Source organism: Lepidochelys kempii, chromosome 3, assembly GCF_965140265.1.
Source record: "Lepidochelys kempii isolate rLepKem1 chromosome 3, rLepKem1.hap2, whole genome shotgun sequence".
Taxonomy (NCBI): domain Eukaryota; kingdom Metazoa; phylum Chordata; order Testudines; family Cheloniidae; genus Lepidochelys; species Lepidochelys kempii.
Genome location: NC_133258.1, coordinates 2,885,312 through 2,911,998, shown reverse-complemented (window position 1 = coordinate 2,911,998; position 26,687 = coordinate 2,885,312). Strand labels below are relative to the sequence as shown.

The following is a 26,687-nucleotide window of genomic DNA, read 5'->3' as shown; positions in this document are numbered from 1 at the left end:
TGCTGGATGGCTGATTAATCATTGTCTGACCCCACTGGCTGGTTGGAGATTCATCACACCATACTTATTCCCTTTCCTGGATTTCCCAGGTTGTTTTGCCTTTGGGATAGGGATAGTCTGCCTCCTGGGTTGGCACCCTGGAAATAAACCAGTGTGGTATTCTGTAATCTAATGGCTGGTTGCTGCCAACGTACCGGTTTGAAGAGCAGCATTTTTGGTGGTTTGACTCTCAATAGTGGCTCCCACAGACATGGGAAAAACAGTTGTTCCCTGCCATAGCTAGGGGCAGCCCAGTGTTGCATTGGAAGAAGCTTTTGTCCAAGGTGAAGGTCACTTGAACAGAAGTGCGAGGGATTTTAGAGTAACAATAGGGATAACTGGAGGCAAAAATGTAAGATGCTAGCTTCAGGGGGCAGGAAAGGGGGTTCTCTTGCTGAGGTTCTGAAGGTCAAAGCTTAAATGTCCCTTTTCACTTATTCTGACTTGTGGGGCCCTCTGACTGCACTCGAAGAGGGCAAGTTTATCTAAAGACTGGCACATGCAATGGTCAGGGGTAGTGACTGAGCTATTTTGTTAGCATTGAGAGCAGGGGGAGAGAAGAAACATGTATTTGTGGGAGCGTCCTATGTAGCTTGTCACGCATTCCTTGTAGATTAGACCAATCCCCCCAGGGAAGTAGGGGAAGCCTTCGTCCATATGATATTTAGGACTGTGCTGGAGAATTCATTCTGCTAGGGCAGGTCTGCCATAGCTGAGGAGAAATTTCTAATGTCTGATTTCTGGGCTTGGAACTCTCCAGAATGCACCATGTCCTGGAATCTCTGTAGTCTGAGATGGCTCTTCAGCTTGCTACACATGAACAAACAGGTGTTTGCCTTTGCGGTCATCATGCATAGTTCAACACTCCGTTCCACTTGCAGCATCCATGGTTAATACCGAGCTCTATAGGCCTCTTGTGTTGGTATTCATGATGCTGGAAAGTCACCAGTACGAGGTCTGTGGCACGAAGGTCACACAAACAGTGGCCTGCATGACTTCTATGCTCTTACTGAAGAATCTTTGTAGAAGCTATTGACTATTTGATATGTGGGTGGGGGAGGAACTAAAAATCTCACTCAGTGGCTGCCTTGAGGACAATATAACTTAAATGTGGCTGCACTAGTTTTTTGGGAAAGCCTGTAACTCCTGTGAACTTCTCTTCCTTAGGTTACGCCTGCCGGAATGTTGCCAGCTCCTCTTCTCGTCAAGGTAAGTGTAAAGAGACTGACTATGGTTTGTGACCTTTTCTGTGAAAATCCAGTAAGAACATAATTCTGAGAGATATTTTGCCTCTTGTTTACAGCTAGAACTCATGTTAACTATGATGTCAAAGGAGATGTTGCAGTTGTACGTTTCAACTCGCCAGATTCAAAGGTATTGCTTTAATCCCCTATGATTACTAGACATTCCTTTTTCAAAAAGGATAAAGTGAGAACAGAAGTAATAGTTCAGAGAAGGCATTGAAAATTATTAGAGGATACATGGTTTAGATTGGAGGGGACACAATCTATAACAAGCTGTAACAAATGAGAAGGTATGTCAGGTGCTCCTTTTACTCTTTTCTACAAGAGTAAGGGGGTATCTGCTGAAATTGAAGGGAAATGCATTTAAAGCTAACCAAGGGAAATTTCTGTACACAGTAAACTAACCAGTGGAATTCATTGCCACAAGATCTCATTGAGTCCAAGAGCTTACTAGGTTTCAAAACAGATGATCCATTTTTATGTATAATGAAGAACATTCATAGCTATAGTATATAGAACTTAACCGTTTAAAGGGGTCATAAATCCTGATGCTCTAGATCACAAACCAATCACTGTCTGACGAGTTTTAGGAGGGAACTTCCCCTATGGGCAGGTTATTTCATAATAGCACGTTGTGAGGTTTCATCTTTGAGGCACCTGGTACTGGCAAGGGTCAAGGACAGGCCCCTGAACTAGATGAATCACTGCAGTCTGCTGTGCAATTCCTGTGTTCCTGTGGCACAGACTCAAGGTATCAGACTTTATAGCAGAACTCTGCCCTGAGTAATTTGGCTGAATACAGCATTATAATTGTACCAGGCGATAGGCTTTCCCTGCTGTCCCGGGAAATTCCCAAGCTATGTATCCTCTGCCCTGCATGAAACAAGTATACGAAGGTGTCGAACAAGAGGGAGTTACTTGCTCTGGGGAATTTGAAGGAGGGGAAGTGGACTTTTCCATTCCTGCCTGCCACTAAGCTTTGGCTTTTTATAGCGGTTCTTTCTTTTCCCTTGAAGTCTTTTTTTTTAAAGTGGGGAAACAAAGGCATGCGCTCCATGAGGGGCTGAACTCTGCCTCTGTCTTTATTCTGTATTTACAGTGTTCATTTGTTGTCTGCAGGTCAACACTTTGTCCAAACAACTGCAATCAGAGTTCACAGAGGTAATGAACGAAATCTGGGCCAATGAGGCGGTCAAAAGTGCTGTCCTAATCTCTGCAAAGCCAGGCTGCTTCATTGCTGGGGCTGATATCAAGTAAGTATTGGGGAGTAAAAGCCACCTGCTGACTGGTGCTTTGTCCACATTGTCTTTGTTAGCGGACAGGACTATTCTCTTATGATCTGGGATCCTGTGTGACATGAGCTTGCTATCTGTGCTTCCTCAATAGTGAGACAGCAGTCTGATCACCAGATCTATCCCTGTGTATCTTGACAGAGGTTTGCTTACCAGGACCTGGAGCTGAGATAGCTTGGAATGGTGGATTCCCCATCACTGACAATTTTTTGGATGTCTTTCTAGAAGATCTGTTCTAGGAATTATTTAGGGGAAGTTCTCTGGCCTGTGCTATGCAGGAGGTCAGACTAGGTGATCACGATGGTCCCTTCTGGCCTTGGAATTTATGGATCATGGCTGGTCAGTGCGGCCCACTAAACTCTAACACATTGCCAGCACTTCCATGAATGCAGAGGTGCGTTCATGGTGGTGGAAAAACAGTTTCCCAACTGATTACCATGAGCTAAACAGCCTAGCTAGCTTGAGCATTGTATGCTGGGATATGAGCCACGCATCAAAGGAAGGTATGTGCTGTAGGCCTCAGGTTCCTTGCATTGGCAAGTTGCTGCCTTTTGGATACGCAGCGTTTTGGACTTCCCTGCTGTTGGGATGTTTAAACACAAACTGCACACTGTCTTGCTGGTCTGAGGGTTAACAGTGAACTCTGGTTTGCTCTCTGCTAAACTCCGTCTGCTCAGTTGTTAGCACATCTAGACTTCAGGGTGACGTGGGAGACTTCTTTCCATACCCAAGGTTTCATATTGTGGGTTCTCTGGAAATAGCAGTGTAACAATGCTGCCTGTGGTGGGACACTTCTCAGAGTATCAATTCAGGACAAATTACTTAGAGCAGGGCAGTTACAGCTGGGTTTTTTTGTTTTTTTTTTCTATTAAGGCAAACGGAACCAGCCAGACAGAGAGGACTTTGGTCTCACCCCACTGGCTAACCATAAGTCACACAAGCAATTCCCTCAGACACTCCAGCTTCCCAGTATCCCCACCAGCGCCACTCATTATGGGGACGAATGGTTATGAAAACCAATACCCCAGTAAAAGAGAAAAGGTTCTCTCAATCCCAAAGGACCAATCCCCAGACCCAGGTCAATATACAAGTCAGATCTTACCCACAAATCACGCTGTTGCCAATCCTTTAGAATCTAAAAGTTTATTCATAAAAGGAAAAGATGAGAGCTAGAATTGGTTAAATGGAATCAATTACATACAGTAATGGCAAAGTTCTTGGTTCAGGCTTGCAGCAGTGATGGAATAAACTGCAGGTTCAGATCAAGTCTCTGGAGTACATCCACAGCTGGGATGGGTCATTCAGTCTTTTGTTCAGAGCTTCAGTTTGTAGCAAAGTCCCTCCAGAGGTAAGAAGCAGGATTGAAGGCAAGGTGAAGGTGCTGCAGCAACCTTTTATAGTCTCTTGCTATGTGGCCTCTCTTTCTTTGTTCCAAAGACAAGTTATCCAGCACATGGCATGAAAAAAACCTTAGGGCTTGGCTACACTTGCGAGTTAGAGCGCATTAAAGCAGCCCCGGGCACCCTAGCTCACTCCCCGTCCACACTGGCAAGGCACGTAGCACACTCTGACTCCATGGCTAGAGCACTCCTGGTACTCCACCTCGGTGAGAAGGTTTTTTTCATGCCGTGTGCTGGATAACTTAATGCATGTTGCGCCTTGACTGAAATGACCGGGCATCAGTGTGAATGAGGTGTTGCATTACTGCACTCTGATCAGCCTCCGGAAACATCCCATAATCCCCTTAAGTCAAGTAGCCGCTCTTCTCCTTGTTTTGAACTCGCTGTAGGAATGCGGATATGCCTTTTGAAAGCTCCAGTTCTGACAGCGGGCTGCTTATCTGCTCCGAGACAAAGGAACCATTACTGTGGAATGCCCTTGAGGGAGGGGGGGACTGTCTGAACTTACAAGACAGTATGCTGACATGCTCTCAGGCCCCCCAAAAAGCTACTCTCTCTCCCCCCACATACACACAACACACTCCCTGTCACACTCCACTCCACCACACCCCCCATTTGAAAAGCACGTTGTAGCCACTTGCATGCTGGGATAGCGACCACGATGCACTGCTCTCCGTGGCTGTTGCAAGAGCTGCTAATGTGGCCACACCCGTGCGCTTGTAGCTGTCAGTGTGGACAGGCTGCAACGCTTTCCCTACTGTGCTCTATGAAGGCTGGTTTAACTCAAAGCGCTCTACATCTGCAAGTGTAGCCATGCCCTCCGAGTTCTGTCCATAGGCAGGTCCCTGCAGACCTTGCTGAGTCACAAGGCGTATCTGCCTTTTCTCAGTGGCTCAGCTGTACAGCTGATGGTCCTTAACGGGCCATCCAGCAGGCTAGGCAGAGCTGACACCAACTTGTCTGGGTCACCCAGAAGCAGAGCACAAGTTTGAACTACAGACAGTCTAGAGCCAATACTTATAACTTTAAATACAAAAATGGTACATGCCCAGAGACAGCATAATCCTAACCAGCCAACCATCACCTTGTCTGAGACACCTTATTTGACCCCCTTTGTACAAGATTTGGTGCCACTACAGGACCTTGGTTGCAACAATGATCTATACAGTCCCAGTTCATGTCAATAACGTCACAAGCAGCTACTTGGCCAGGGGGCAGCTGTAATCTCTGTGCCCTTCAACAGCTCACTGTTTTCCTTGCCCACCCCGGGAAGGGAAGAGATTCTCTATAAAATGTGCCTTGGAGGAGGAGGAGACCAGCCAGAGCGAGTATTTTATTTTTATTTTTTGAAAAAAGACAGGTTGAATTCAAAGGCTTCCTTTGGCCTCAGCATGAAGATCCTGCTCTCCTGGCCCTTGCTGGCTGGTTCCAAAGGACACTAACCGGCTAGCCATTTCAAATTGGCTGAGTGTGTGAGATCAGAGTGCTGCTTTACAAATTATCCTACTCTCCTCCACCCTCCCGAAGAGGCAAGTGTTTGCAAAGCCTTTTGTGTGAGCTCTTTCCCCCCTGCATTTGATCTGCAGACGCACTCTAATGCAGTGGTTCAGCCCACCAGTCTTAGCAGACTTCCTGCATTGCTTGGCACCCTAGGGCTAGGGGGTTATACTGATCCTGCATCTCTCTTAATAAAGCTGTGGGGGGTAGGAAGCCGTGCCTGAAGCACTCCCCACTTCACTGATGCTGTCTCCGCACTGCTATGCACATCTGATCCGTCTTTCTACCCTGCTGCAGTATGATCGAATCCTGCAAGACCATTCAGGAAGTGACGCAGCTTTCTCAGGAAGGACAGAAGATGTTTGAGAAACTTGAAAAATCTCCAAAGCCCATAGTTGCTGCCATCAGCGGCTCCTGCCTGGGAGGAGGACTAGAGGTACTGTAGGGAGTTTCAGGGCTGCAGGGCAGATGCTGCAGAGGTCTCTGGGCTACTTGGGAGAATTCAGCTCCATTCCTAAGAGTACAGAAATGGGATTTCAGGCCTCATGGCAGCCGGCAAACCTGCTGAATTCTGTTTATGGTAAATGACCTGTTTTGTTGCATTTGAGGTCTCTGGCATAGTCATCCTTCTGCTTAGCTTGTGAGACATTGTGATCTAAGTGCAGGGATGGACCAGGCCAGTATTTGGATGGGAGGCCTGCAGGGAGAATACTAGAGCTGCCGCAAGAGACATTGGTGTCTTGACAGATGTCCCTCTGTCCCCGTGTTGATCCGCTACCTTAGCGCTGTGCTAGGGGGTGTGTTACTGCAGTTGAGAGAGACAGTTCAGGTCCTGACCACTTGTGTTCCTTTATAGGCCCTTGTTAGAGTGGGGGTGTAAAATGGGTGTCTTGGCCAGATCCCACCTTGAGTAATTGTACCCATCCTATCTACAGTCCCCTTGTAATTTCAGATGGGTACAGTGTTACTTCCTAGTCTGAACTGTTTAGTGTTATGCGCTATCAAATAGCTACTGCATGCCCCTAGTGAGGATAGGAAGGTGAGAGGATCTTGTCTCAGAGCGTGGTAGGCAATAAGTGGTTAGCCTGAAAGTTGTAAACTGCAAGGCTCTTCTGGTGTCTCTGGATGAAAGGCATTGTTCAAATGCAAGATTGTTATTGCTAGGAATGAAATCTCAAGGCTCGTGTGTTGCGTCCCTCGGCCTGTCTCTGTGCTATCTAGACCTCACCGATCTCGTGAAGAGTCTGGGCTTGGTGTCAGCATGGGGGTAAATGCCATCTTCAGAGCCACAGGGTTAATCTGTAAATAAGATTATGCTCTGATTGCACTTAATGAGATTAGCCAGTTAGAACCAGATGCTTTTTAAAGGACCCTGATTGGGGTGCAGCTGGGATCTGTGACCACATAGGACCCAATGTCCATCTCCAGAGCTGGCGGAGACAAAGAGGGAGTCCCAGGCAGTTCTGCTCACGTAGAGGGTGGCCATGGGGTGTATTGATGGGCCCTGGCATTTTCCGCAGTGAGATGTTCTGGAAGTGCAAACTATTCTATTGGATATATTTTTGTCTCCTCCAAGGTTGCTGTCTCCTGCCAATACAGAATAGCTACCAAGGACAAGAAGACAGTATTGGGCACACCCGAGGTGTTACTGGGTCTACTGCCAGGTGCAGGGGGTACTCAGAGGCTGCCAAAGATGGTAAGTTAAGAGGATGCGCAGTTCCTTTCCTTCACATCGCTATCTCCAGGTCTGACGCCCTCTGTCTGTCTTCCAGGTGGGACTTCCTGCTGCCTTTGACATGATGCTGACAGGGAAGAACATCCGTGCTGACAGAGCAAAGAGGATGGGGCTGGTTGACCAATTGGTTGATCCACTAGGTCAGTGGCTAAGACTCAAGAATTGTCTTAAAACTACTTAAGGGACTAATCTGTTGCCCTTTGGATTAATTCCTCCAATTTGATTAAATGGGTAGAGAAGTCTTTGATGCGGTCATTCATCTAATGGGATATAGAGTTTATCATCTGGGCTGGGTGCTCGTTTCCAGAATCTCAGCTTTTGGGGAGGGAACAGGAATCACAGTGCAGGGTATTCAGGGTGCAGAGCATATGTTTTACATAAGCTAAACGAATTTGTCAAGGTTAGAATTCAGAGTGGATCTGTTTCCCTTTTTGTGAGCAGATAAATTTGGATAGGACCTGCATTCTTCATTGATCATGTCTTACTAATTGAGCACATCAAGTGATAAATCCATGGTACACCCACATCTTGAATATTACATGCAGATGTGGTCGCCTGATCTCAAAAAAGATATATTGGAAATGTTCAGAAAAGGGCAACAAAAATGATTAAGGGTATGGAACAGCTTCTGTATGAGGAGATATTAATAAAATTGGGACTTTGCAGCTTGAAAAAGAGACTACTAAGGGGCGGGGATATGGTAGAAGTCTATAAAATCATGACTAGTGTGGAGAAAGTAACTAAGAACATGGTGTTTACTCCTTCTCATAACACAAGAACCTAGGGGTCACCAAATGAAATTAATAGGCAGCAGATTTAAAACAAACATAAGGCTGTATTTCTTCACACAATGCAGAGTCAACCTGTGGAACACTCTGCCAGAGGATGTTGTGAAGGCCCCAACTATAACAGGGTTCAAAAAAGCACTAGATAAGTTCATGGAGGACCGGTCCATCAATGGCTATTAGCCAGGATGGGCAGGGATGATGTTCTGAGCCTCTGTTTGCCAGAAGCTGGGAATGGGCGATAGGGGATGGATCACTTGATGATTCCCTGTTCTGTTCATTCCCTCTGGGGCACCTGGCACTGGCCACTGTCAGAAGACAGGACACTGGGCTAGATGGACCTTTGGTTTGACCCAGTATGGCTGTTCTTATTAAAGGTAATGGATATCCCAAGACCTGGATTTCAGGGCAGTATCTGTGCTCTGCATAATGATAGGTGATCTGCTGTTTCTCCAGTGATGGGAGAACCCCAGAGCTTTGGGCACTCAAAATTGCTAATTCACTTTCAGTTAGAAGGGGAAAATGCCTTGCCAATTGCAGTCATGATCTGAAGTGCTAAATCTGTTGATCCCTGCTATTCCTGCACTGAGGGACCTTTATTGGCCAGTGGCTTATTGGAGTGGGGAAGCTTTAGCCCAAAAAGTGAAAACTCAAGAAAGCTTTAAGCATCTGAAAATGGGGCTTAGAATGGAAATTATTGTGCACTATTAAATTCTGGCAGCTGATCCTGCCATAATAGTCAATTATTGTGCTTGTTTCCTTGGGCCAACACCTGGTGAAGGAAGTGTGTAGGCCTTTTAAACTCTCAACTGAAAATGCTGTCTTCCTGTCCTCCACAAGTGCAATGGATAAGGTCCCTTGCTTCTGTATCTTGCATCTCTCCATCTTGTCTGGATTAACACGGTCAGCTTTCTTCTAATTCGGTAAATTGACATTTAGAAGTGCCCCAGCATGTCGGTGAGTTTGATGTAAACCCTTTATGGTCACTTACCCAGCATCGCGCTGCACTTCAAAAAGGGGCAAATATTCCTTGCTGTACCTTCAAATCATCTTGGCTTATTATGAAGGTGCCATGAATTTTGAGCAACATAGTTAAGCCAACCTGATCCCCAGTGTTGACAGCACAAGAGCAGCGGAAGAATTCTTCCATAGACCTAGCTGCTGCCTCTGGGGGAGGTGGATTACCTACGTCAACAGGAGACTCTCTCCTCTTGGTGTCAGTAGTGTCTATGCGGAAGCACGACCGTGGTGCCATTGTAGCATTTCAAGTGTGGACAAGCCCTCCGAATGTCCCCGCTAAATGCAAGGTAGGAGAGGATAGGATGGATTGTTTAGCATAAGTAGTTAACCCCCATTGAAAGGGACTATTCGGGGTGAAGTGGGCAGTTAATGCCTCTGCAGTCGTAGGGTAAATAGTGGGTTACAGATGGATGTAATAAGCCATCAATCCAGTGCCTTTAAGGGCAGGTCTACACTGAACGTGCTGCATTGGCATAGCTGCGCCACTGTAGCGCTTGAGTGAAGATGCTCCGACGCTAACAGGCGAGAGCTTCTCCTGCCAGCGTAGTCGCTCCACCTCCACGAGAGATGATCGCTAGGTCAACGAGAGAAGCTGTCGCGTTGACATAGTGCTGTCGACATGGGAGGTTAACGTCGACATGGCTGTCGCTCAGGCGTGTGGATTTTTCGCACCTCAAGCGACGTGGTTATACCGACATAGGCCAGGTCTACACGACAGACCTAAATCCACGATTTTCAGTGTCTCGCAAAGTTTTGAATGTAAACTTCCAGGCTCATCTTTTGAAGGTGTTGTGCAGGTTTCCTTTGAGGATGAAGATGGAGAGGTCAGATATGGAGTGATCACTTTGTAAAAAGTGTTCACCCTTGGGTGATGAGGAGTGCTTGTCCTTGTGTTTTGTGTGAGTTCATTCAGGAGCATAGTGATTGTCTGGTTTCACCCACGTAGCTGCTGTTGGGCATCTAGTGCACTGGATGAGGTACATCGCATGTTGTGATAGGCCTGTGTAAGTAAGACCCATGGATCCTGAAAGTTGTTGAGCTTGAGTATTGATCATTATAATGCCTACAAGTTTGGCAATTCTTATGGTAGGGTCTTGTGCTGCTTTGAGCTGGGGTGCCCTGGTCTGTGGAGAGCTTGCTTCTGATGGTGAGGTTAGGGTTTTTTTTAAGAGAGGGTTTGGGATAGATTTCTTTCAGGATGTGGTCCCCATAGAGTCTGGTTTGTAATAACTTAATGATACCTCCTATGGGTTCCAGAGTTGGAGGGGGAGAGGTGGTCAGAAGGGTTCCCCCCCTCCCCCCCACATATTGAAGCAGGTTCTCTTGGGGTATCTGGGTGGCCTGTTCCATGGTGTAGTCTACTTCTCAGGTGGAGTGTCCTTGTTTGAAGGTGGTTTTGAGCTTGTTAAGGTGCATATTCCAGACTTTCTCCTTGGAGCTTATTCTGTGGTATCTCAGTGCCTGGCTGTAAATAACTGATTTCTTGGGGTGTCTGGGGTGCTACTGGATCAGTGAAGGTAAGTCTGGTAATCACTGGGTTTCTTGAATGTAGTTGTCTGTAGGGTTCCATTGCTGAAGCTGATCATGGTGTCTAGGAAGTTGATGCTGGTTTGGGAGTGTTCCAGAGAATTTGATGGATGGATGGGTGGTGGTTGTTGAAGTTGTGATAGAAATCTACGAGGGAGGTTAGGTAATCTGTCCAGAGGATGAAAATATCATCAATGTATCTCAGGTACATCATTGGTTTTGTGATGTATTTTTTTTCCAGAAATTCTTCCTCAAGGTGACCCATGCACCCCCATGCTGGGGGTTGGACTAGATGACCTCCTGAGGTCCCTTCAAACCCTGATATTCTATTATTCTATTCAATTCTATGCAGAGGTGTACATATTGGGAAGCCATCCTGGTACTCAAGGTTGTTCCCAGGGTTTGGACAAAGTGTTTTGTTGTTGAATGTAAAATTATGATAGGTGAGGCTGACATGTATTAGTTGAAAAGGTTTGGGGTGGAGATCTGAGTGTTGCCCATTGTCTTGTAGCTATTCGAGGCAGACGACGATGCTGTCACTGTGAGGGATGTTGGTGTCTAGGGAGATGACCTCCATGGTACAATGTGTTAACTACTTATGCTGAACAGTTTGTTCTATCTCGTATTTAGCTGTGGCACTCTGGTTACCTTTCCCAGACCTGAAGAAGAGCTCTGTGGAGCTTGAAGATCCAACGAAATATATTACCTCACCCACCTTGGGTCTCCAATATCCTGGGACCAGTCCGGCTACAAAGCTGCATCCAGCAATGGCTAATATACTCACTGCCTAGTCCTGTGAGGTTGTTAGCCCACCCGCACTGGCGTTACTCAGAAAATGCCATAATGTTGAAGCTAAATTACAGCTTTGTGCCTTCCTTAAAAGCTGTTTGCTTAACTCTTTGGTACTTGATTTCTCTATCAGATAAAACAGTTCTGTGGTCTGGGGTGGAGCTATAGAGATCAGCAGAGGTGCGTCCACTTTGGCCTGATCTTTACAGAGAGAGCTGTTTCTAACAAAATACCTCCCCATCATGTAATCCTGCAGGCTGCATTCCCCCTCTCTGACCCATCCTTTCTGTGTTCCTAGGACCAGGCACCAAAAGTCCAGAAGAACGAACAATTGAGTACCTGGAGGAGGTAGCGATTGGCTTTGCCAGAGGACTAGCCGATAAGACAGTGTCCCCCAAAAGGGAAAAAGGACTGGTCCAGAGTAAGTGCATGTGATACAGGCAACAAAGCTTAACTTAAAGGCTTCTTAGTGGGTTAATTCAATTCTGCCTCTAGAGACATGATTTTGAAATCCTCAAGAAATCCCTCATGAATTAAATTGGCCTAGTTTTAGACAGCAGTAGCCATACTGTGGCAACCCCTGAACTGGCAGGATTGCTGGTCTCCGATTAGGAGCAAAGCGGGCTGCACATCAGAACGAAGGTGCATTGGCAGAGCTGTGTGGAAGGGCCCCTGACGGGAGTAGTAGGAAGTGGGGAGTTGGGACCAAGGTACATTGATGGAACTTCTGCTGTAGTTGCCCACAGTGTCCACTGGCTAGACTGGGGTAAGTGCCACGTTTTGCATCCCAACTTGTGCACTGAATGCGGCTTTGATCCCCTTTAGAAAAGCACTTTCACAAGTGGGTAATGGTTATAATCCTTATTTAATGGAGTTTGAGGAAGCCACTACATCTCGCTATAAAGTCCTGCTCCACTGAAGTCAATTGGAGTTCTTGCCTTTGATTTCCATAGGAGCAGCCTTCGGCTCTCCGTGGAATTTATCACCTTGGAATGGATGGTAAGAAAGTTCCACTGTCTAAATGGTCTGCCCTCTAATCAGATCTGTGCTAGCCATATTTAGTAACAGGATTTAAGGTGAGCACCTCTCTTCTCCTCCTTCCATAGAAAGTTAGCGAGTCAGAGCTGTAGCATCCACACTGGTCACTGTAGCTGACTAGCTAGTGTCCATGTAAGGGCTGGACTTGGGCATATGCCAGATCACTGAAGTGTTGCCTTGTGTCCTCTTGCAGAACTGACAGACTATGCCCTGTCTGTTCCCTTTGTGAGGCAGCAGATCTACAAAACAGTGGAGAAAAGGGTGCAGCAGCAGACAAAAGGACTCTACCCTTCTCCCCTGAAAATCATTGAGGTAACCCCCACCCTGAGTCACATGACACGAATGTTGCATCTGGGTGAGATCAGTGAGCTCACTGGGGCAAGGATTGTTTGTACAGCACCTTGCACAACAGGGTCCTGGTTCACGACTGGTGCTCCTGGGGGCTAGAATAATACAAATGCCTTACGCAGAGAGAGATTTTTCTTCCCCTTGCTCTTAATCAAGCCATAAATCGCTGTGAGGATTTGGCTACGTGACACTCAAGTGTCTGTCCATTTAGTGGCATGAGCAGCTTGTGCATCAGATTCAGTGGAATTCACAAGTGTTTCCAAAAGGAAACACATCCCTGTTCAAATACAAGCTTGCCAATATTCTGGTGGGGGGGACGGACGCCAGAACCACAGTAAAGGGAAGGAGGATAGATAAAAGAGAATACGCTTCCTCCATGAAACCTTCAACTGCAGCCCTTTTACCATTCTCACCCCATCTCTAGCTAGATAACTTGATTATAGATCCTTTGGAGCATTGATAGTATGTTTGTACAAGACCAAGCGCACAGTAAAAATCTCAAGTGCCTAAGTGATTTAGGCACCTAAATCCCATTGAACCAATTGTGTTTAGGCTCCTAAATCACTTAGATGCAACTGAAAACTTTGCCTACAATGTCCTCTTATTTTAAAGCTTTCTGTAGCTGAGACCTCTTTCGGGGAGCCGCTTTAAGCTGCTCCTGTTTACTCATGAGCGTCAGTTTGCCTATCCCATGTTGTGCACAACCCTACTGAAGTAATTCCAGATTCTAGGCTCTCAGTGCGCGAATTAAACTGATGGCAACTTGAGTGTCCCCACCGTTGATATCTACCCTATGACTATGTTGCTGTGAGCTTGTTTTGAACTCTTGCGCATCTGTTCCATATTATTCTAAGAGAATCTCATGACTGGAACTGGCCGGGAAGGGCTCTTCCTGTTGCTAAATATATTGTTCGTGAAAAGAGAACATTATGTATGAAATGGCCCATTTTCACTGTGTCTCTTCTGCATGTAGGTTGTAAAGACTGGCCTGGAGCAGGGGAATGAAGCCGGCTACCTCGCTGAATCCCAGGTAAGCATACTGTGGAACTCTTGTTTTATTCTTAAGCTGCATATTTGCCTCAAACTTGCTTTCAGCCTTGCACAAGGGAATGCTCTTAAAGGGACAGCCCAGGAGGGGGTAGTGTTGGGCACCCATCCTGTGACCCTGTGCTGCTGTTCTGTGTGGAATTGGGTCTGTATCTTCATCTCCTCACATATGTGCATGTTTTAAACCAGTGAGATAATGTAGTCAAATATTCATAAGTCTGGACAAAGTGTCCCCTATTCCTGGGTCATAAAGACTCTGGTCTGATAGTAAAGTAGGCAAGTGCTTCATAATGAGATCAGAGCCAGAAGTGGGGGCATGAAACACAGGAACTGCCATACCAGATCAGGGCAGTGGTCTGTCTTGTCCAGTATCTGTCTGACAGTGGCCAGTACCAGATGCTTCAAAGGAGATCGCAAGAAACCCCCAGTGGGCATTTATAGAATAACTTCCCATAAATAAGCTTCTTCCTAGTCCCTGTCAGGGGTTGGCTCCTGCCTTGTGGCAGAAGGGCTTACCTCCCTTAGGCTGTCTTAGCTAATACAAATGTCTAATCCTATTTAGTACTCTGTGATGCTTTTGGCCTCTGCCACGTGGCAGTGGGTTCCACTGGTTGTTTGTGTATCATGTGAAGTATTTTCTTTGACGTTTTAACATTGTCATTTCACTTTCACTGACTGTCCCCTAATTCTTGGAGTATGAGAAACTATAAATAAGCACAGCACGTATCTACTCAGCACCGTTTGTTTTGTATTCCTCTAGCATGTCTCCTTGGTCCTTTTCTAAACGATTTGAATCTTAGTCTCATGTGGAAGTCTTTCCCCACCTGTCTCTGATCCCTCTATTTCTCAAAAAGAAAAGGAGTACTTGTGGCACCTTAGAGACTAACCAATTTATTTGAGCATAAGCTTTCGTGAGCTACAGCTCACTTCATCAGATGCTGTAGCTGTAGTGAGCTGTAGCTCACGAAAGCTTATGCTCAAATAAATTGGTTAGTCTCTAAGGTGCCACAAGTACTCCTTTTCTTTTTGCGAATACAGACTAACACGGCTGTTACTCTGAAACCCTCTATTTCTGTTACTGTGTTTTGTAACAGGCTAACCTGAACGAAGCACAGTGTTCTGGGCAATGGGATAGTATTCACTTGTATAATGGCTTTATAATTTCGTTATTTTCTGTTCCGTTCCTTCTACATCCTAACACTGTTTCCTTTTTTGATTGCTGCTTTGCATTGGGCAGGCGGTTTTATAGAGCTGTCCACAGTGATACCCAGATCTTTTCCCTGAATAGTTCCAGAACTCAATAACATGAATGAGCAATTCAAATTATTCCTTCCAACAAATGTTCCCTTGTACCTTGTCAGTGCTGAATTTCCTCTGCCATGTTGTCCATTCACCTAGGTTGGGTACATCCGTCATTCTTTATTCTTGACTAACCCACTTAATTTGTCATCTGCATGTTTTTCCATCTCGCTGTTAATCCCATTTTCCAGGTCATGAATATTTAACATGTGCCCTAGTACAGACCCTTGGGGTATCCCATTTGCCATAATGAAAACTGGCCACTTCTGCTCTTTGTCTCAGCCAGTTTTCGCTCTGGGTCAGAACTTTACCCTGCACTTTCCCATGGCTACTTGGTTTTCTTAATAGCTTCAGGAGGGGCTCTATCAAAGTCTCTTTGAAAGTCCAAATTATTCAGTTCTCTGTTTTGTGGACATGCTCAACAAATCTTAATAGATTAGTTTCAGAGTGGTAGCCGTGTTAGTCTGTATCAGCAAAAAGAACGAGGAGGATTTGTGGCATCTTAGAGACTAACACATTTGTTTGAGCATAAGCTTTCGTGGGCTGAAACCCACTTCATCGGATGCATGCAGTGGAAAATACAGTAGGAAGATATAGATATATAACACACACAACATGAAGAAATGGGTGTTGCCATACCCACTATAACGAGAGTGATCAGTTAAGATGAGCTATATAATCCACTCCATGCATCCGATGAAGTGGGTTTTAGCTCACGAAAGCTTGTGCTCAAATAAATTTTAGTCTCTAAGGTACCACAAGTACTCCTGTTCTTTTTGCTAATAGATTAGTGAGACCCGGGTTTCCTTTGTAGAAGTCGTGCTGGATAGTCCCATATCCTGTTTACCTGGGGGTGTTTTTTTGTAATCACTTCAACCTGGGTACCTGGTACTGAAGTATGGCTCATATCCTAAATCCCAGGAGCCCCTGTGCCTTTTTTGACCCTCCAGTCCTCTGACACAGTAGCTGTTCTGGAAGGTTTCTCTTCCCGCAGGACTCCTGGGTGTACCTTTCTGTTCCTGGTGACACAGCCCTCCTAAATGTGAGATGGTGCTGGAACAAACTCTTCTTGTGCTTTGATCTGACAGTTCCTTAACTGAAAAAGCAGTCCAGGGTAGATTGTCCCAACATCCTCTGAAGAGTGGTGTGAGGAAATCACTCCGCTTATCAGCAATAGCTTTATATTTGATTACTCCTCTTTGCCCCCTAGGAGTAGGTAGACTTGCAGATTCTCTTACTGGCTTCCTGTTTCTAATATGCTTAAAGTTGTTTTTTTTTTCTCTGGCTTTTTGCCCTTCACAGTGAATTTTACACATTGCCACATTGTGCACTGTGTTGATTTCCCTGGAGGTGGATTTCCGCTTGAGTAACACCAGGAGCTTTGCTGTTTAACCAGACTGACATTTCTTGTCCTCCTGCTTCCTTGTTTCATTAAATAACAACTCCTGAGAGGTTATTCCGACCAAAGCCTGGGGAGCTGGCTAACCAGCTTCTCCAAACCACTGACTTCAGAGCAGACACAGGCTGCTAGATAAGAGTAGAAACTGGTTTACAAAGGGATGTAAATTGTTGCTTCAAGTGCATAAAGCCTTTGAGAGTAGGATCCTTATTGTGGTGTTTCCCAGGATGATCCTCCAGTTACTCCAGGAACCACAGGGAGCAGGAAGGAGCCTGATCCACAGGGAGTATGATTCGGAGCCTGCCCTTCCATGAGCATATACCATCCCCCAGTGGCAGAGCAGCTCCTAATGCAGCTGGCCACAGGAGTAGCTCAGGCAGCAACCTGTGGACTGCTCTCCTGGCACTTGGCTACACAGCCCGAGTGTATGTGAGCCACAAGCAGATGCCCCTCTGTGAGCAGTGTGCAGGGAATGGAGGAAGAATTACAAAGTGAGCAGAAAGCAACAACTGAAGACATGGGAGGAGTAAAGCAGGAGAGGAAACAGACTGAAATCAAGTCCCCAGCAGGCACCCTCATTCATCACAAAGGAGGCACTGTCAGCCAAAAGATGAGAATGAGAGAAGTTCTGTGGTCTGCAAAAGGCCAGATTAAACTATCAGTGGCTCCTTTTGGCTGTATAATCTCTGAACATTGTGCCAAGGGGTGGAGGACGGGTTCTTCAGAAGCCATAGATAATGCTAACTACAGGAAATCATATCATTGAAAGAGCAGTCTTCTGCTTGTTCTTTTGGCAGCCCCAAGTAGGGGGAGGCCACTGGAACTTGATGGGTCACCACAGAGGCTCTAGTGTTCTGTGGCTCTCAGGAGGTCACAGAAATCCCTTGCTCCTTTCTCCCTCTGGAGGTTTGGCTATTCTGTACTCTCCCTGTGGGTGGCAATACTCTGCCTGCTTGCACAGCTCTAGAATGTCTGCACTGTTCTGGAATGTAAGCATATTTTTTTGCCCTGTTGTACATGCTAAAAATGCTGGAACGGTTAAATCCAGAGGCCAAAACATCTGACTTCCTTTCCCACTTCATTCAGAAATTCGGTGAACTTGCAATGACTGCAGAATCCAAGGCATTGACGGGCCTCTACCATGGGCAGGTGCAGTGCAAGAAGAACAAGTTTGGGGCACCAAAACAAGAGGTCAAGTAAGTTAAACACAGACTGGTTAAAAGATAGTAGTCAGAGCTGTAAAGAGAATCTTAGACCTATTCATATGCATCTAGCCATTAGGGTCTGACATGCAAGCCGGTTCTGTTCAGCTGTGTGGCAAAAAAGCAATTCCAGTGTCCTATGGAAGGTCTGACTTCGCACCAGCACATAGTCTCCCCACTTGATGATACCTTTTTCTAGGTGAGCCTTGGCTGGGTTACTGCTGTCAGATAGAAATGTGTTCAGACTGGTGATCTGCCTCGAGGTTAACCAGCATTCCTACTAGGAACTTTGTCTTCCCAGGGATTGTCTGCTGCTTGAATTGCGTTGACTCTGACAAAGATAACGAAATTCGCACACAGATTCTTGTAACTTGCTTTTGTTTAATGTGTGCCTCCGGCTGCCTATTGGGTCAACTTTAGGCTGACCCCCTGCCCTAGACTCTGGGATTGAGGAGGATCCTTGGGGTGATGCTGTCTGTCACGTTGTCTGGAGTGGCTTACAACGGTGAGTGCCAGTCTCAAGGCAGTCTCAAGAAACAGGGCATGGACCCCAAACTGGTTGTGTTGTGTACTTAGATTTCACCAACTGAGTAACAAATGTGAACATCTCAGACGCTAGAACGGCCTTAATAGCAAGCCACAGACAGTCCCCTTGAATATTCCGGTCTGTCTTGCCACCCAGGCAAGCTTGACTTGGTGATAGATGGTCCCTTAGACCAGAAATCACAGCAATATTCACAGGTTACTCCCAAGCCCAAAGGACCAGTCACTTACCCCAGGTCACTTGTACTCTGATCTCAAACCAAGACAATGCTTGCAGCCAGTCCTGTAACAAACTAAAGGTTTATTAGCTAGGAAAAAGAAAGTTATTTACAAGGTTAAAGCAGGTAAACATACACACATGAATGAGGTCCAATCTTAAGTTCAAAAGGTAGAAGAAGCTTCTATAATACGCAAGCTATAATGTCCTTTAGGGCTAACCCAAGCCAAGCGGATTGGGGATCTCTTGCTCGTATGGAGGAATCATTGCCCTTCAGAGTCCAGACAGCATAAAGAGACCAATTTCTCCTTAATAGACATTTTTATTCCCTTCCCCCAGTGTTTGAGATGGGATGTGGGCTCGTGCTGGTTACCTCCTCAGTGGTGTGGGAGAAGCAATCAACAAAGTTCTCTGTCCACAATGGCTTGTCTAGTGTCTGTAGACCTTTTTTTGGAGGGGGAGAGGATAACGCCTCTTGTAGTAAACTGCTTGGTAATGCTTCTCCCCTGTTAAGACTGTCAATTCCCCCCCAACCATTTTTATAGTATGGAGCAAAATTTAGACATTATCTTATCACATGGGATACAGATGGAAATGGGATTGGTAGAATGCATGTATTACCATTCCATGAAGTCTAAACACATTCTTATAACTCTGTATTTTTAACAATACTAGCGCAGGTGAGCCAGACTGTAGAGCCCCGCCTGGGACTAGCGTAGAGTCCAGCAGCCGCACTGGGATCGCATAGGACCTGCTGCCATAATAGCGGGAGAAGGATTTTAAAAGTCCTGCACAGACTCTGCCAAACTGGTTCCCACCGATGCACTTGTCAGTGTTCAGTGAGGCCTGGGGGCCTTGGCATGAGCTGGTACCTTGGCTGCCAGCCTCACACTCCCATGCAGTTTGCAGGTCGTTTCCCTGAGTGCTCCTTTAGCACTTTCATTAGCCAGTGGCCCCATTGATGTTTGGCAGGCTTCCTGCTTCTGATGTACTTCAGTATTTTTGTTGGTTGGTAGGGGGTTTTTTTGGTTTTTTGGCCTGCCTAATTATACTTTTCCACTTGACTTGCCGGAGTTTGTTCCCTTTTATTTTCCTCAGTAGGATTTGACTTCCAATTGTTAAAGGGAGTGTTTTTGCCTCTAACTGCTCTGTTTAGCCATGGTGGCATTTTTTTGGTCCTCTGGTGTTGGGTTTTTTTCCAATTTGGGGTATACATTTAGTTTGAGCCTGTTACGGCGTGTTTAAGTCGTTTCCATGCAGCTTGCAGGCATTTCATTCTTGTGATTGTTCCTTCTTGTTTCCATGTAATAACCCTCATCTTTGTATGGTTCCCCTTCTTGAAGTTAATTGCTATTGTGGAGAGTTTCTTTGGTATTTTTCTCCCACCCCCCGCCATGGGTGTTAAATTTAATTACATTATGGTAGCTGTTACCAAGCGGTCCAGCAATATTCACCCCTTGGGTCAGATCCTGTGCTCCACTTAGAATTAAATCAAGAATTGCCTCTCCCCTTGGGGTTCCAGGACCAGCTGCTCCAAGAAGCCATCGTTAATGGTGGCTAGAGAAGACTCTGTTTTGCACAGGCATGTTGGGCATCGTGACGGAGTATTGTGTAATTGTGTGGGGGACCGTGGTCCACAAGGGTCATACGCAGGATGAATATACCAGGGGTGCTGGCTGCATCTTGCATAGACATGTTGCCTGGGGAGGTTGGACCAATTAAATACACCATGTGACCTTAAAAACAAGAGTTTGATTCTTGCACACTAAGGCGTGACCCAGCTGGAAGGAATGAGTGATCTCTTGCTGAGCAGCCCTCAAATCAGCTGGTAACATAACTGCAGGAGCTGCAGCCCTGAGGCATTTGTCTCTTTTAAGAGCCACTCTCTCTTTCTCATTCTGGATTGTTGTGAGGATTGCTAGGTGTCTTTAGCTTATGGCATGTATCGGGCAGTAGTTACAGTGAGGACATGACTGACTGTGGCATCATCTAAAGAATTTGCAGGGACAAATGTGCAGCGGTCTGGCATACACAGCTTAGGAGAGCTGAATGCCAAAGGGCCTTCCAGTCACTAGGAGGATGCTGAATGGACAGCAGCCCTCAGAGCAATCACTGCAAGGCTTCCTCCTATTACTCTGCAGGGAGGTTTTTGGGGGTGTCTTTGCTTAGGGAGAGAAAATCAAGACTGCAGGTAATTCTCTCTTGTGTAGAATAGCAGAGCAGTGCTTGTTCCCTGCACCTGGAACGGCTTCTGACAAGAAACCCCATCAGCATTAGGCAGATCCTTGCGATATGCGTGCTCCCCAGTCAGGCAATACTCAAGCGTAGGATTTACCTCTGGGGGTTAATTTTTTGTCATGCGTCTAACAAATAAGCGCAGATTGCTAATGTGTTTTCCCCTTTCGCTGCAGGAACCTTGCTGTGCTGGGAGCAGGGCTAATGGGAGCTGGGATTGCCCAGGTGTCTGTGGATAAGGGGCTGATGACCATTCTGAAGGACACAACGCTGCAAGGACTAGGCAGGGGACAGCAGCAGGTCTTCAAAGGGTATGTTAGCTACAAAGAAGCAGGGCTGGATTGGATGGTGCCTCCTTTGTGCCAAAAAAAAACCAAGGAGACCTTGTGGTACCTTAGAGACTAACAAATTTATTTGGGCATAAGCTTTCATGGGCTAGAAGCCACTTCATCAGATGTATGAAGTAAAAGATACAGGAGCAGGTATAAATACATGAAAGGATGCGGGTTACTTAACCAAGGGTTAGATCAGTCTAATGAGATAAATCAATTAACAGTAGGATACCAAGGGAGGAGAAATAACTTTTGAAGTGGTAAGAGAGTGGCCCATTACAGACACTTGACAAGAAGGTGTGAGTAACAGTAGGGGGAAATTAGTATGGGGGAAATTAAGTTTAGGTTTTGTAATGACCCAACCACTCCCAGTCTTTATTCAGGCCTAATCTGATGGTATCTAGTTTGCAAATTAATTCCAGTTCTGCAGCTTCACGCTGGAGTCTGTTTTTGAAGTTTTTTTTGGTTGAAGAATGGCTCCTGTATCTTTTACTCCATGCATCTGATGAAATGGGTTCAAGCCCACGAAAGCTTGTGCCCAAATAAATGTGTTAGTCTCTAAGCGGCCACAAGGATTCCTCATTTTTTTTTGCTGATACAGACTAACACGGCTGCCCCTGAAACCTGTCCTGTGTGCCAAGTACTTCTGTCTTTGCAAACTGAGTAGGGATGATTGGCACATCCACTCCCTGGGAGCCTGCCATGTGTGAAGGGGAATCTTCTGTCACTGTGGCAGAGTGGGGTGTTTGCTTCTGTAAACTACCCCACGTGGTGCAAGAACACTGCTATTTCTGGGGGTGTGACTGGACAAAGGAGTTAAAAGGCTGCTTTGCTCGAGCATCATACATGCTGTCCTGATCATGCCTTGGCATTCGTGCTTCCCCAGACATGTTCCTTGTGCCTGGCCCGGGCTCTAGGCTGTAGCACTGAATGTAAACAACTATGTAGAGGCCAGTAGCAGGACCCTGGTGGGGCTTCTCAGGTGGGGGCAGAGAGAACCGTGGGTGAGACTGACCTACCCCAACAGGGCGCTTTGCCGAATATGGGCTGCGCCATGTGCCTCCACTGGCAGGGGAGGAGTATGGACTTGTCCCCCTTAGTCCCCTTGTCCCCATCAGCTTTCCCTGTGACCCACAGGCCTGTTGCCTTCTGGAGGGAGTTAGTTAGCAGGTACTTGTTCTGAGTCACTGCCCCCAAAGCCCCCTCCCACTGCTGCCAGGGGAGGTTTCGCTTTGTGCAGCTAGGGAGAGCTCAGCTATTCCCTGGAGCAAATCTGGGCTGCCCAGCTTGTTAAGGAGTGAGGGGCTATAAAGCCTTGTTTCTGGTTCCTCCTCCTCTTCCCACGTGCCCCTGGAGGCTACAGACATAATGCTCACCCTCCCAAGCATTAGGATGAGGACGCAAGCATTAGGTTTGCCCCCAAGCACCGCTGTTTGCATCAGGGGGGCACTTGCCAGCCCCTCAGCATCCCTCTAACAGCCAATAGACAGGCCAATGGTCCTGGGCTGGATTTGATGCAGGTGTGAAAGGGCCCCCCGCTGGCTGGGAGGGAGGGATTGATGACCAGGGTATGCTGTGCTTGTGCTCGGGCCGCTGGCCCTGCTCTGACCAAGCTCCTCCTCCTCCAGGCTGAATGACAAAGTGAAGAAAAAGAGCCTGACCCCTTTTGAAAGGGACATGATTCTCAGTAATATGACAGGGCAGCTGGATTACAAGGACTTCAACAAGGCCGACATGGTGATTGAAGCTGTGTTTGAGGACCTCAGCATCAAGCACAAAGTGCTGAAGGAGGTGGAAGCGGTGAGTTTTCCCATCTCCAAACAGCTTCCAACCAGCCTGTGGTACGTGTACGGCAGAGCCTGCTCCACCCTCTTCATATTCCTACCAAGGCTGCTCTGTACGACGCCATTCATGCTGCCTGGAGGAGGTTACTCTTAACTATCTAACCTCTGTGCAGGGGAGTGCTGCAGGGAACAGTCTCCCTGTCCTGTCTCACCAGTTCTCTTGGCAGGATTGTGCCTGCTGTTGTCTGGCTTCCCACCTCCTTCTGGGAGTTGCTGAAAAGTCTCTTAACTCTTTCTTGGGGGTTTGAAGTGCAAATGGGGCATCTCAACTACCCCATTGCTCCTTCATCCCTTGTTTACCACCTCATACAAACTTGCTGCTTCCCCACTTCTTGTTCATTGGCACCAGACTAGTGGGCTTCAGCGAATTACTCTATTTGTGTTAAAGGAACTGGTCTCTGTTCCTGCATGATGCCATTGCAGTGGCATCTGATCACCTGATTGGGGTGTGTTGGCAGAGCCTTGCGGGCCCAGGACTGGAATAGTTTCATTGAATTGCAGGCGCAATGCATTTGGAGAAGGAAGTCTGGTGTTGGCAGTCCTGGCTCAGGGCTGGAAGTGAGATCTGGCTTTGCCAATGACTTGGAGTTGCTGACCATCTCTGGCTTCAGTTTCCATATCTGTAAAACTATCCTATCAAATGGGGTGTTGTGAGGCTCCATTCACTGTCGTCTTAAAGAGCTTTCAGATCCTTTGGGGAAGGGTGCTAGAAATGCACAGTGGTACTAGGAGTCCTGAAAAGACGGCTGAAACCTCGAGTCCAAACTACCTGCCACAGAGTGTTGCTTGTGATGCTTGTACACGTTGTTTATGGGGCCTATTCTTGTTTCCCTAGGTGGTCCCTCCTCACTGTATCTTTGCCAGTAACACATCTGCTCTCCCAATCGGTCAAATTGCTGCTGCTAGCAAAAGGCCAGAAAAGGTGAGTACCAGAGTCCCTCCAGCAGTTCAAAGGTAGCGGCTTGGGACAGAGCTGTGACTGCCCGTGGGATGTGTCTTCTGGTCTGGGTTTGCTGCTGGAGACAGGCAGTCATGGAAAGCAGGCGGGACGGCTCATTCCACGTTTGGAATATGGAACAACGCACCGTGAGCTCCCAAGGGCAGTGCTTTGCGTTACCTTTTTTTGCCAGCCTGTGGGATACTGGCGAGGGAGGAGTGGGGAGCTGACTTTTTGTGCGTTGGTTAGGCAGGTACTGGAATGCTGCATCCAGTTCTGGTGTCAACACTTGAAAAACTATGTTGGAAAGTCAGAGAGGGGTTTAAAAAGAGCCACAAAACTGATTTGAGGGTGGGGAAAAATGCCTTAATGTGACTTTGATAAGCTAAATGGATTGACTGTAAGACTGTGGTGACTTGCTTAGTGTGTAAGTACCCTCACAGAGAGAAAATACCAGATACTAAAGGGCCATTTAAGAACATAATATAAAAAGAGCCACACTGAGCCAGACCAAAGGTGCACCTAGCCCAGTATCCTGTCTTCTGACAGTGACCAATGCCAGGTGCTTCAGGGGGAATGAACAGAACAGGGTAATTGAGTGATCCATCCCCTGTTGTCAGTCCCAGCTTCTGGCAATCAGAGGCTTAGGGACACCTGGAGCATGGGGTTGCATCCCTGACCATCTTGGCTAATTGATGGACCTATCCTCCAGGAACTTATCGAGTTCTTTTTTGAATTCAGTTACACTTTTGACATTCACAACATCCTGGGCAATGAGTTCCACAGGTTGACTGTGGGTTGCATGAAGAAGCACTTCCTTTTGCAAAAAGAAAAGGAGTACTTGTGGCACCTTAGAGACTAACCAATTTATTTGAGCATGAGCTTTCGTGAGCTACAGCTCACTTCATCGGATGCATACCGTGGAAACTGCAGCAGACTTTATATACACACAGAGATCATGAAACAATACCTCCTCCCACCCCACTGTCCTGCTGGTAATAGCTTATCTAAAGTGATCATCAAGTTGGGCCATTTCCAGCACAAATCCAGGTTTTCTCACCCTCCGCGCCCCCCCCCCCCCCCACACACACACACAAACTCACTCTCCTGCTGGTAATGGCTTATCCAAAGTGACCAGTGGTCACTTTGGATAAGTTATTACCAGCAGGAGAGTGAGTTTGTGTGTGTGGTTTTTGGAGGGGGGTGAGGGGGAGAGAGAACCTGGATTTGTGCAGGAAATGGCCCACCTTGATTATCATACACATTGTGAAGAGAGTTGTCACTTTGGATGGGCTATTACCAGCAGGAGAGTGAATTTGTGTGGGGGGGTGGAGGGTGAGAAAACCTGGATTTGTGCTGGAAATGGCCCACCTGATGATCACTTTAGATAAGCTATTACCAGCAGGACAGTGGGGTGGGAGGAGGTATTTTTTCATATTCTCTGTGTATAAATAAAGTCTGCTGCAGTTTCCACGGCATGCATCCGATGAAGTGAGCTGTAGCTCACGAAAGCTCATGCTCAAATAAATTGGTTAGTCTCTAAGGTGCCACAAGTCCTCCTTTTCTTTATACTTACCACAGTAACAGCTCATCTGAAATGCAGATTGTTCCTTCAAACTTGCAAATGAGCTTCCGCCCCCTTCCTCTTGCTGGATAAATTGCCCATGTAATGATGCTTTATGGAGAACCAATAGGAAATCAGTTCACTAATTAACACACTGTAATTAGTGTTGCAGTCTGCAGCTTTCGTATAAGATGCCTCTGTCTTAGGCAGATGTTGGTGCTAAGTGTAGCTTCCAGTGGGCATGAAGGTGACATCTTGATTACATGACTGCATTAGTCAAATAGGCCTCAGAACAGAATTATCTAAACTTAAACCATGTTCCTGTGGGAGGGTTGTACTTACCTCTAATTGGCGTCTGGAAAGGAACCCATTTTGTATTTTAAATTCAGATCATCACTGTAGCAACTACAGAAAACAGTGTCTACAGCACAGGGAGTTCACTCAACATCTGGTGGTTCTTTATAACCACTGCTGTCGTGCTTTTTCCAAAGCACTGAACAGACATTAGTCCCCTCACCTGTCTCCCCCAGTGAGAAGGTAGGTATGTACATAGCCTTGCTTTGCAGAGGGGAAGGTAGCAGAGAGGTCATGTAACTTGCCCAATGGCTGAGCTGAGATTAGAGTACAGAGGTTAGGTCCATCAATGGCTTCTGGTTCAGTTCCCTAGTACAGACCTGCTTGTGATTCCCCCTTCAGAGCTGTTAACAGGCTTGCTGTCAGGTAGGAGACCCCTCTGAGCGTCTGCCTGATGCCAAAAGTGTCTGTCAGCCATCGAGCTGTGTCCAAAGAGCTGAAAAGCCCAGTCTGTACCTTGCTTTCTGTATGCTAAGCCCTTATGCCCTTCCCGGCAGGTGATCGGCATGCACTACTTCTCCCCAGTGGACAAGATGCAGCTGCTAGAAATTATCACCACGGACAAGACCTCCCAGGACACAGTTGCCTCTGCTGTAGCTGTCGGCCTCAAGCAAGGGAAGATCATCATTGTAGTCAAGGTAAAGTACTCTTGCTCGAGATCCTGGCAGGTCCTGAAACCACTGACACTGCCCGAGATGGCAGGTGGATGAACCAAGAGGTTAAACAGGAGCGTTGAAAGTCTTTTGGGCTTCTAGGTGCGGGAGAGGTTTGAGTTTCTCCACTTCTAAAGGTCAAGGCTCTCAGGAACTGGACTAGGCTGGTATTAAAGCAGCAGGTCTGAGATGCACTGGAGCTGTTCACTAGTGTGGAGAACCCAAGTGTGGAGGGTGGGGTGAACTAGAGTACAGGAGGGGCGCACACCCTCCCAGCCACCCCCTTTGCGGCAGCCATGACAGTCTGGGTAGGTTGGGGAAGAGTGTTCCATTTTTCCTGCTCTTGG

General features: G+C 46.7%; 1 protein-coding gene across 2 annotated transcripts in view; it reads left to right on the top strand.

Moving 5' to 3' along the window:
- The window catches only part of HADHA (hydroxyacyl-CoA dehydrogenase trifunctional multienzyme complex subunit alpha), a 38,268-nt gene that overhangs the window by 5,143 nt on the left and 6,438 nt on the right, over positions 1-26,687 (top strand). For both annotated transcript variants that reach the window (XM_073335494.1, XM_073335493.1), the window contains 14 exons: positions 1,207-1,248; positions 1,343-1,413; positions 2,403-2,536; positions 5,770-5,908; positions 7,049-7,168; positions 7,245-7,347; positions 11,627-11,749; positions 12,560-12,678; positions 13,688-13,744; positions 17,546-17,655; positions 20,833-20,967; positions 22,617-22,788; positions 23,668-23,754; positions 26,185-26,325. In XM_073335494.1, coding sequence (XP_073191595.1) covers positions 1,207-1,248; positions 1,343-1,413; positions 2,403-2,536; positions 5,770-5,908; positions 7,049-7,168; positions 7,245-7,347; positions 11,627-11,749; positions 12,560-12,678; positions 13,688-13,744; positions 17,546-17,655; positions 20,833-20,967; positions 22,617-22,788; positions 23,668-23,754; positions 26,185-26,325 — 1,553 coding nt within the window. The remainder of the gene's footprint in view (positions 1-1,206; positions 1,249-1,342; positions 1,414-2,402; positions 2,537-5,769; positions 5,909-7,048; positions 7,169-7,244; positions 7,348-11,626; positions 11,750-12,559; positions 12,679-13,687; positions 13,745-17,545; positions 17,656-20,832; positions 20,968-22,616; positions 22,789-23,667; positions 23,755-26,184; positions 26,326-26,687) is intronic.